This window comes from Notothenia coriiceps, unplaced genomic scaffold (genome assembly GCF_000735185.1).
Source record: "Notothenia coriiceps isolate Sejong01 unplaced genomic scaffold, NC01 NC01_scaffold00012142, whole genome shotgun sequence".
In the NCBI taxonomy this organism is placed as follows: Eukaryota; Metazoa; Chordata; class Actinopteri; order Perciformes; family Nototheniidae; genus Notothenia; species Notothenia coriiceps.
This window is the reverse complement of record NW_011344843.1, coordinates 1-9,821: the sequence shown is the minus strand read 5'-3', so window position 1 is coordinate 9,821 and position 9,821 is coordinate 1. Positions and strand designations below refer to the sequence as shown.

Below are 9,821 nucleotides of genomic sequence, written 5' to 3'. Positions count from 1 at the left end.
TTGCGTTTCCGTGTAAAAAGCACCTCAGGTGAGACTTTTCTATTGAAGGATAGTGGAGTATGGCTCATATCCATTTCCACTTACTGAATGACCATTAAAAAAACATATTACAATACAATACATAGAGTAGTAGAGATATGTTAATATAACAAAGAAAATNCCCCCCCTTTAACAGAGCAGGCAGCAACAGCAGCAGAGACGGCGTGACGTGGTGGGAGAGCGTACCGCCACCTAGCCTCGAACTGCCTTTCAGAGCACAGCAAAGCACTACCGCCTGCTCGTCTTCCTCCTCCCCCGCTGCTGCTGCTGCTGCTGCTGCTGCTTTCACCCGTCTCGCAGACAACACAGCAGAGAGCGCAGTGAATGAGGTGGGTGAAAAAGAGGAACATGGAAACAGAGAAAAAGGAGCAAGAGGCGAACAGGGGGAAGGATGTCAACACCAGAGCATGTGAATCATAAAGAAAGAGCGAAAGGAAACGAGCATCAGCACAAAAATAGAAGAAAAGCATAACCAACGGAGAGATGTAAGACATGTTAATCATGCAGAGATTATCTAACCACTGCTGGCTTGATATACAAAACAGGATAAGCAGGGGCAGTTAAAGCACCCAGCTAGCTGTCCAACCACTGGCTCTCTACTCGCTGGCCAAAGGCAGCAGCGTGAAGCCTCGGGGGACAATGCGCCAAGGAAGATGGAGAGACTGCAACACTGGAGCTCCGGCACATGTTCTTCTCACGCACACACACCTAGACACATGCCTGTGGTAGACATCTACGAGTGTCTGTAAGAGGACCACATTCTCCCTTCATTTTGGGCAGCCACATGTGGGTTGGGTTAAAGAAGATTTGACGCACATTGAGGGGAAATAAATGGAGGAAGCAGACGCTGCTTGTGATTGTGATGTGGCTATAGGCACAGCAGGAGCAGTGACCAAAAGGGCAATGCATCACTTTCAAGAACGATTGCTGCCAGAAAGAGATGCGTTTCTAGATTCTAACGGGTGAGTTTATGCTGTTGAGATGCAAATTACCTCAATGCTAAGCTGACAAATGTTTCAGTTGTTATGTGCCGTAGAGGATGTGATGGGTGTGTCTTTATGAAAAGGAAACACTAGTTCTATTTTGGTTGATTCATGCAAGAGAGCCGACAGAAGTCTTTTCAGGGCTTCTGTGCGATCTCACAAACCACTCTTTGTTTCGTTGGGGTCCTTTAAGAGGGTAGTGTGTAACTAAGTAAAAAACTGTGAGACCACACTCGACTTCTGGGTGCTCGCAGCATGCAAACACAGGATCTTTATTCTGTAAGCATTACTCATCTCGATGCCGTTCAAGAGCCAAAGTATGTTGTTTAACTATTAACAAACGTTACTTCGCCTGGAAGAAAGTCCAGTTAAATATTAAGAAAGCAAAAAGTGAGTGTGACTTCGAGGAAACTTTACAGTGAACGGCATGTTGTTGCTTTTTGTTCTAGTCTGCTGGGGAACTAACCCTACAGAATACAGAATTATGTTTATCGTTATAAATGTGCATGGGAAGTTCAACATTTGGATGTTCCTCATCTGTGGGGCCACGAGAGACTGAGGAAGGAAAGAGTCAAGGCAAGAAGGGAAATAGATTTTATGTCGATTCACTTCATGATACTTGGATGAAAAAAATACAAACGGAAAAATAGACGACATTTTTTTTAAATACAAGCACTTGATTTTGTAAAAAAAATATCCTGATAGCAGAGGAGGCAACTGACTTTGATTTAGAACTAAAGACTATGATTATAAAACGATCATGGAAACCTCAACCTACAATAAATGTATTGCATACTACCTTGGGGCAGAGGAAGATATAATCTCTTGGGTTTATACGTCAAATTTGTTAGCATACAGTTACTCTTTTGAGAAGTAACAGAGCAACATAATATATCATTTGGAGTACATTTGGTTGATTGATAAATGTAAGTAAAAAAATTGGCTCTCCTTTTAGCTTTAGTATCAGTGTCCAACTCCTGAGGGAAATATCTGGCTGCTAAATGCTCCAATATTTTCACCAGCTGGTCACTAACATTGTTCACCTGTCGTTTGGTGCAGGGCAGCAATACAGTTATAAGAGCTTTTTATCATCTAATAGCAGCTGCCTGATTAGAGCTGTGGGTGTTAGCCGAAAGAGTGAAAGGGACCAATTCTGGCTTTTGCTAAATCAACTTCATGAACACGGAGGTTGATTCACTGAAGTCTACACATTGATGACAATTAACTGACCTTAGAAATTTACCCTGAATATTTATGTCATGGCTTTGTTGTACATACCTTATTTGTTGTCCATATAATTAAAGTCTAGCCATTTAAATGTGACATGCTGTATCTTGTTGCTCATATATGTCTTCTTCTGTCTCCTAGGCAATCACATGACATGCAACAGTAGAGCAGAATAGCAGCTTACTGCAGGCTTGTCAGACAACATCATTGTATGGGATTGTCATGTGATGAACATACATGGGAAATGAGACCAACTTTTGCCCTTTAAGCAATCCTGCGAATAAATCAGCCTCCAGGGGATGAGGACTTGTCAGAAGACAATCAGCCTTGCAAACGTGACCACTGTGTGAGTGAATCGGTCCTGTTGAAACCATGCAGTGGAGACGGCGGCACTGCTGTACGCATGTCACTAACTTCCTCTATCTCCTCTCACTGTTGGGTCTACTGGTGTTTCTGGTCCACCTGCCTAAAATCACGGGTATGCAGTGGTGGAAGGGTCATCCTGTGGTGTTCGGGGGCGGTGAACTTCATACCACTAAAGCCAAATGGAATATGAGCGCCCCGCATTCAGCGTGGAGGTTCGTCATTGTTCCTCAGCCGACTTTCAAACCCAATGCCAACATGAGCTCCCCTGAGAAGGATGCCGTCTACTCTCCTCAAGGGGACCCAAGTGTTCACAACACTCTGGCAGCCAACACTAGCCAAAGTGTAGAAGAAGATCTTAGTGCCACTATAACCCAAGGACCGTTCACTTATATCATCAACGAGCCAGACAAATGCGCAGACAGCAGACCCGCGCCATTTCTGGTTTTGCTGGTAGCCACGGAGGCTCGGCAGGTGGAGGCAAGAAATGCCATACGACAGACATGGGGGAACGAGAGCGTGGCCCCGGATGTGGGTTTCATCCGGCTCTTTCTGCTGGGGAAAAACGACGGAGAGCTGGGACTTTTACAGCAAAAGATGCTGGAGGCAGAAAGCCGGAGGTATCATGATATCATTCAGCAGGACTTTCTGGATTCCTACAAAAACCTGACCTATAAGACACTGATGGGAATTAACTGGGTTGCTATTCACTGCCCAGAAGCCGGATACGTCATGAAGACGGACAGCGACATGTTCGTCAACACGGAGAACCTCGTTTACAAGCTGCTCAGGCCTGAACAGCAGCTACGGAAGAACTACTTCACGGGAAATAACATGAGAAACTTTGCACCCAACCGGAACAAAGACAGCAAGTGGTACATGCCCCCTGAGTTGTACCCGGGCGACAAGTATCCCACCTTCTGCTCTGGTACTGGATATGTCTTTTCCGGAGACTTGGCCAGGAAAATCTATCACGCTTCGCTAAGAATTCGCCACCTGCAACTGGAGGATGTGTATGTCGGAGTATGTCTGGCCAAGCTCCGGATCGAGCCCACTCCTCCGCCCAATGAGTTCCTGTTCAACCACTGGCGTGTTTCTTACTCAAGCTGCAAGTACAGCCATCTTATAACGTCACATGGGTTCCATCCCAATGAACTGCTGAAATACTGGCATCACTTGCAGATCAACAAACACAACGCTTGCATCAACATATCGAGAGCAGGGAGGACACGCTCCAACAGACTGAACAGAGAGAGACCAGCTCAATAACTTAAGAAAATATAATTAAACACTCTTTGTTTGGATACAATGTCATCTCAGCTTATACTTTTCTTACCTTGAGATCAAGGGATGAATCCACACATGAACCATATGGTGACTCCAAATTCTGCATTCATGTTGTGTAAGAACACAAATTCTCAAAAAAAAAAAATCACCAATTTTGTACTAAAGATGGAAAATGTTTATATGTCAAACCACTGGAGGGTTAATGTACAGCGGTATATTTTACAATGGGATAAGATGTGTCACTGTGGTGCAAAGGCTACTGTTTTTCCATAATGTGTGTGTGTGTGTGTGTGTTTTATAGATGCTGCTTTACAGATAGAGACTGTTCAAAAACTAAGAGTGGACATGGCCAGTGCAAATAAACGATTCCACATGTGTATCACATACTCTAAGTTATTTCAGTAGAGGGAAAAGATGACGCAAGCTACTAGATATTGAGATTGTTGCACACTGACAACAACTGGTAGACAGTTGTTTTATAAATCCATCGGCCAAAACGTAATGCAATAATATATATTCCAGGAAATAACATTTGAGAAAGTAAATTTGAAGTCATATGTAGCACAAAAGTTCCACAGACTACTACTCATTACTTTTTTACCTTTTAAAACATGTTTGTTTAACTTCATTTAGCTACTAGGGGTGTAAAGGTACACTTACCCGTACCGAAATTATTCGGTACGGGCCCTTCGGTTCGGTACACGTGTGTACCGAACGAATATAACGTTAAACGTAAAAAATTGAGAACGTGAACAACTTTTTGGAAGTAATCTCAGGTGCTGCGTCGCAGCATTCAGAGTCATTTGCTCACATTGGGTTCAACGCGTCATAGAGCGAGCAAGTCATTTCATTGGACGAGAGGCATACTATGAGAGCTGGGGCCTCATTTATAAAAGGGATATACGCTAAAAAAAAATGGCGTTCGGCAGTTTCTACACAATGTTTGCGATTTATAAAATACTAACTTGACGGGAAAACGTGCGGTCCTCCATGCAAACTAACCCATGCGTACGCACTAAGCACAAAAACGGGAGAGACGAGAAACTGCGACACCGTTGGCAGAAGGAAGAATGGAGAGAAATATGTGGAAATAATACCATAAATAAAATGTTACCTCTCATTTATCATATATGAAGAATTCATTTTCAAACATTGATTAAAGCCAATCTTAAAATGATTTAACAAACGCCTGTTTGAGACTCCTCAGTGCACACAAAAACATAACTGGGAGAAATAAATAAATACGGATATGTTATTTAAAACAACCTTGAATATGTTGTGTTAATGTTATGAAATGTTTTCTCATAAATGATGCGGTAAGCAGGAGGACAGAATTACGTCTAAACTGATGCCGTTTTGCATTTCTATAGGTTGTAGATACGAGCATGGTTTTATATACTATCATGTTTAATCGTGTTTTATGCCGTCTGCCAAGACTTGATAAGTCGCTCGTAAAACACAGGAGGTATGGAAACTAAGAGCACCATATGTGGTAAATTGTACAGCTGATATAACACAACACATTAGTTGTATTTCCTTTAACTGGTGGATATATAGTTGCTGATCGACAGCTGGGACACAAACCACCAAATACAAAAACATAATTCAGATCCAGTCGTCATGACTCCACTCCGGAGGGATTCCCCGATCATTTCTTACAGTTTCTCATCAAGGGGGGGGGTCTCCTGTCCCCGGTACAAACACACTGCCTGAGGAAGGCTATGTGTATTTTATTTGTCATTAACCTTTTTCGGACAACTTATTTATTTATTCACGGCGCTCGTGAATTGTTTTTACGGACACAGAGGGGTTTTAGGTTGCCATAAGGCTGTTGACGGTCTTATTATAGGCTGCATCCATTGGTTGGTTTTGTGGCACATTTGTAACGCTGTGCCAACTTGGTAGGCAACTGAGCGCACACAGGGTGGAGTGAGGTTGAGCGATGGAGAGAAAGGGAGAGAGAGAGATTGAGCGAGGCAGATGGCGTGTGCAGCGGTTTGCCTGCGCACAGAGCCGGAGTTTGTGAGAGAGCCGGCTTGAGTCAATTTCTCTTCAAAATATAATTGATTGCCAGCCTCCCTTGTCCCTGGCTCAGTTACGTTGGTAACGTAACTGATTTCTTCTAATGTGCCTGCATCTGGCGCTGAGTTGCCATATTCCTTTCATGAACCACTTCCTGATATCCATTGTTGCAGATAAATATACATGATAATAGCCAAACTAACCTAGCAAGAGTAAACTGACAGGCTGCTGTGCCGCATCTCACTCAAAAACCCACACGACTCAACCCAGCGAAAAACCAGTCCTTTCATTCAGAATTTCATAGCAAAATAAAAAAATTATATTAAACTAATCTTTCAACATAGTTTAAAACAAAAATAAATATTAGGACAGAGCCCTACAAATAACAACCATAAACATAATAATAAAAACAATTAAAATGTTGTATTCAGCCCTGATTAAAACTCCCCCCCCCCGTCGACAGGGGGTCGCCAGTCTCTGGCACTGTTATTTTGGGGGTCGCGGGCTGAAAAGTTTGGGAACCCCTGCTCTAGCAGATAGCCTTGATAATAAATGGAGTGGCATTCACATGCAGTGTATCTATGGGATGAGTCACTTTACAACACCATCAGCACTTACCGTCACTGACTTCAGAGTCATGCCGTGGTAGGTGCCCATGGTATCAATTTTGAAACCCTCCGTTTCTATAAAAACAACACAGAAAATGTAGATTACAGACAGAATAACATGGGACATTTAAAAAAAAAAAGAAGCATAACATACAATGATGACACTGAGGAACCATACATGAGGAACATTTGACAAATATCCGATTAAAATGCAATATAAAACGTGAAGGGAAAAAGGGAATTTGCAGAAAATAATTTAAAGATCAAACATAGTTTGATCTTTAAATTATTTTAGTGATTTTCAATATGATAATATTTTATTGTAAAATCAAATATCACATGTAAAAAGCCCCCTCATTTATGTGAAGGACATGAAACGAGAGGAAGTCGACTTCTGTAAACAGGATTGCTGTTACACCTGGTAATCTTTGTTCAATCTTTTTTTTTTCATTCCATTTGTGTTGTCATCCATGTGTAAATTAAGATGGGCAAAGCATGTAGCTAGACCTACACACACACACACACACACACACATTTGTAGAAGATTAAAATGAGCTACAGAAGCAGAAATCAAACTCACCCTCTTTTCCTTTGAATCGCTCTTGATCGTATCTGTTGTAGGCAGCAGGGACAGGCTGCTTGTTCCTTAGGGACGGGTCCTGAATGTATCACACACAAATAATGTGTTACTGTATGTGCCAGTCAGTAGGCCACTACAGGGTCAAAACCGAAGCAATAATTCATAGACTTGCTACTGCTTTAATACCTTAAATAATAACCTTTCAGTTCATTTTGAGCTTTGTTAGGAAATAAATTACACGATCTTTTTCTAAAATAAATAAAGGAATACTTGCTATTGAAACGCATGCCTTATGAGAGAAACGCATCAGAGTACTTTACGTCTATGTCTACACCTTTTGGGTTAGAATATCTGCTGTCATTTGACTGGCAGTAAATACAATTTCTGAGGTCGTCCAAGCATTCTTTCCCGCTTAGCGCCAATTATTTGTTTTGACTGAAAAGGGGGCGGGGCTATACTGTCTTTAAGGAGTGGCTTATTGCTGCTTTCAGCTATATATGGACACATGTCTGGCCATTTAGGCTTTAAACGCCACTGAGCAACTTTCATAGGAATTAATGGTACCCCGCCTCCAACACTGTATTCAGTTATGTTTTACATCCTTGTATATAGTGCATATTTACTGCACACGGTATGTCCTTCTTACCACTTGAGTAGTGTTTGGTGCGGGCCTCTGCTCGGGGGCGCGCCCTTCTTCTCTGGCTTTCACCGACTGAAGGATGGCGAAGATGTTCTTGGAGAAGTTCTGCAGAGGAACAGGAGAGAGAAGGAAGTGCCGAATTCAACCACCTTGCACAAAATAAATGATTTTGAACAGTAAGTGAATTACATCAAGGCTTTTGGGACCAGACATAAGGCTTACACATGAAACTGTCCTTCATTAGAACCATTTGCAACACATCTGGATAGAATGATTTCAACTTGTCTATTACAAAAAAGGAAAAGACTGTGAATACACTGTGATTTAATTATTCAGTCATTAAAAGACCCCTAAATGAATGACCCAAAAACTCTACCAATAAAAGAACCTAATGCAACAAAGGTACAATTGTGTAAAAATAAATATGAAATTGTATTAAAATCAATCAAACTGCAAAATGCTCTTCTTAAAATGATGTGGCACAAGGGATACGTTTTAGATTTGGCCATCTGTGTACAGATTAGATATGGAAAGTGGTTTAAAGGCTGCCGGAATAATTACTGTAAACATATGGCCACTCGACAATATAATGGATTTGATATGAGCATGCCAAAGTCCTTCAGTGATAAAAACTCATCATTTCCCAGCTAACACTCGGGGTGAAAAACATTCTGCTGCTGCCATCTAGTGGTTGGGCTTTCTATTTAGCTACAGACTCAGGGTGTGGTAACCAGTTGGGCTGTCTTATTCCGACACAAATTTGCAGAGAGTTCAGCATGTTTGATAAATAGGGTCGGGGCATTTTTGGATCAGGTATGCACATTTAAGTGTTACAAAGTCTCTCATACACGCACCGCTTGAAGGCACTGCTAAATGGTCGTTATAATGGCAAATTGAATATCTGGTAATGCTTAAAAACATTATATATTTACTAGATATGCACAGATTGGAAATCTCCAGCCAATATTTTCTGTTTCTTGTTTTGTTACTTATTACTCATTTCACCTAGGAAACTAATTGTTTTTATAAAAAAAAGAAGTTAAAACTTTCTCTCAGTTCTTTATCACAGTTACTTTGAATGAGCACACATTTCAACATGTTTTGTATACAGCAGCCCCTTTCGCCTGCTATAATTAGCACCTCAATGAGAAGATGTGAAGTACAAGGTGTTTGACTTTTTCGCTGTCCTCAATCTGTAACCCGTCATTTTTTTAATAGCAAAACAATGATATTTTATCAAATGGTATGTAATAAAATAACAGAGCATGCATGTGTTAGGGCAGTGGTTCCCAAAGTGTGGGGGGCGCATAGGTATGACAGGGGGGGCGCGAGAGACCAGGAGGAAAAATGGTTAATAAATTGTATTTTTTTTTTTTTAAATCCTAATTTGTAAAATTATTGATTCGAAAATAATATGATACAGTACTATTACGTCTGGGTCTCTGTGTTTCATTAAAGCTTTGCTCTGTGTGTGTGTGGAACGAGCCATTTTGTGTGCGTGCACGAGCGAGAGAGAGAGAGAGCGCACCGGTACCGGAGATCGTAGTTGTTAGCTTCTGGTGCTAGCGAGCTATGCTAACAGATATAAAGAGTTTTTTCAACAACAAAGTGGAGGAGAGTCCTCTCCTGTCAGACTGAGAGGCTCAGTGAACTAAAGGACTCTCTGAGTGTTTAGATAGTTAACTTCAGTCTAAGTTATCTCAGTGGATCTCAAACGTTTTGGTCACCATTCATTTAAACAATTATTTCCGAGGCACACGTTTATATGATCATTATATTTATAAAAAAATAAGAGAATAAATGAAAAACAGGTATGAAATACTATTAAATGGGTGATTTGTAAAATATCCATAGAGAAAAAGTAAAACTGTTTACAGTTCTGTTTCTGTTGAGAGATGTATCCATAGATCTCTTTTTTTTGCTCTCAAAGTGCACCAGATTGATGCTCTTAACTTCAATATTTAAAAATAAATCTTCCCGGGGGAGCTTGCCCCCAGACCCCCTATGTGAGGTCCACACACCACCTATAAAAATAGCACTTTACCCCTGCTTACACCTATATGCCTCGAGCC

General features: G+C 41.3%; 1 protein-coding gene across 1 annotated transcript; it reads left to right on the top strand.

The window, feature by feature from the left end:
• Positions 1-238: 238 nt before the first annotated feature.
• On the top strand, positions 239-4,266 carry LOC104947192 (beta-1,3-galactosyltransferase 2-like). Its single transcript, XM_010773161.1, has 2 exons — positions 239-1,001; positions 2,391-4,266. Exon 2 carries the CDS (start codon positions 2,622-2,624, stop codon positions 3,879-3,881), a length of 1,260 nt encoding a protein of 419 aa, XP_010771463.1. The 5' UTR covers positions 239-1,001; positions 2,391-2,621; the 3' UTR covers positions 3,882-4,266.
• Positions 4,267-9,821: the final 5,555 nt, after the last annotated feature.

What these genes read in the sequence shown, in the direction of transcription:
- LOC104947192 (XM_010773161.1), top strand. Translation starts at nt 2,622, where the DNA reads ATGCAGTGGAGACGGCGGCACTGCTGTACGCATGTCACTAACTTCCTC.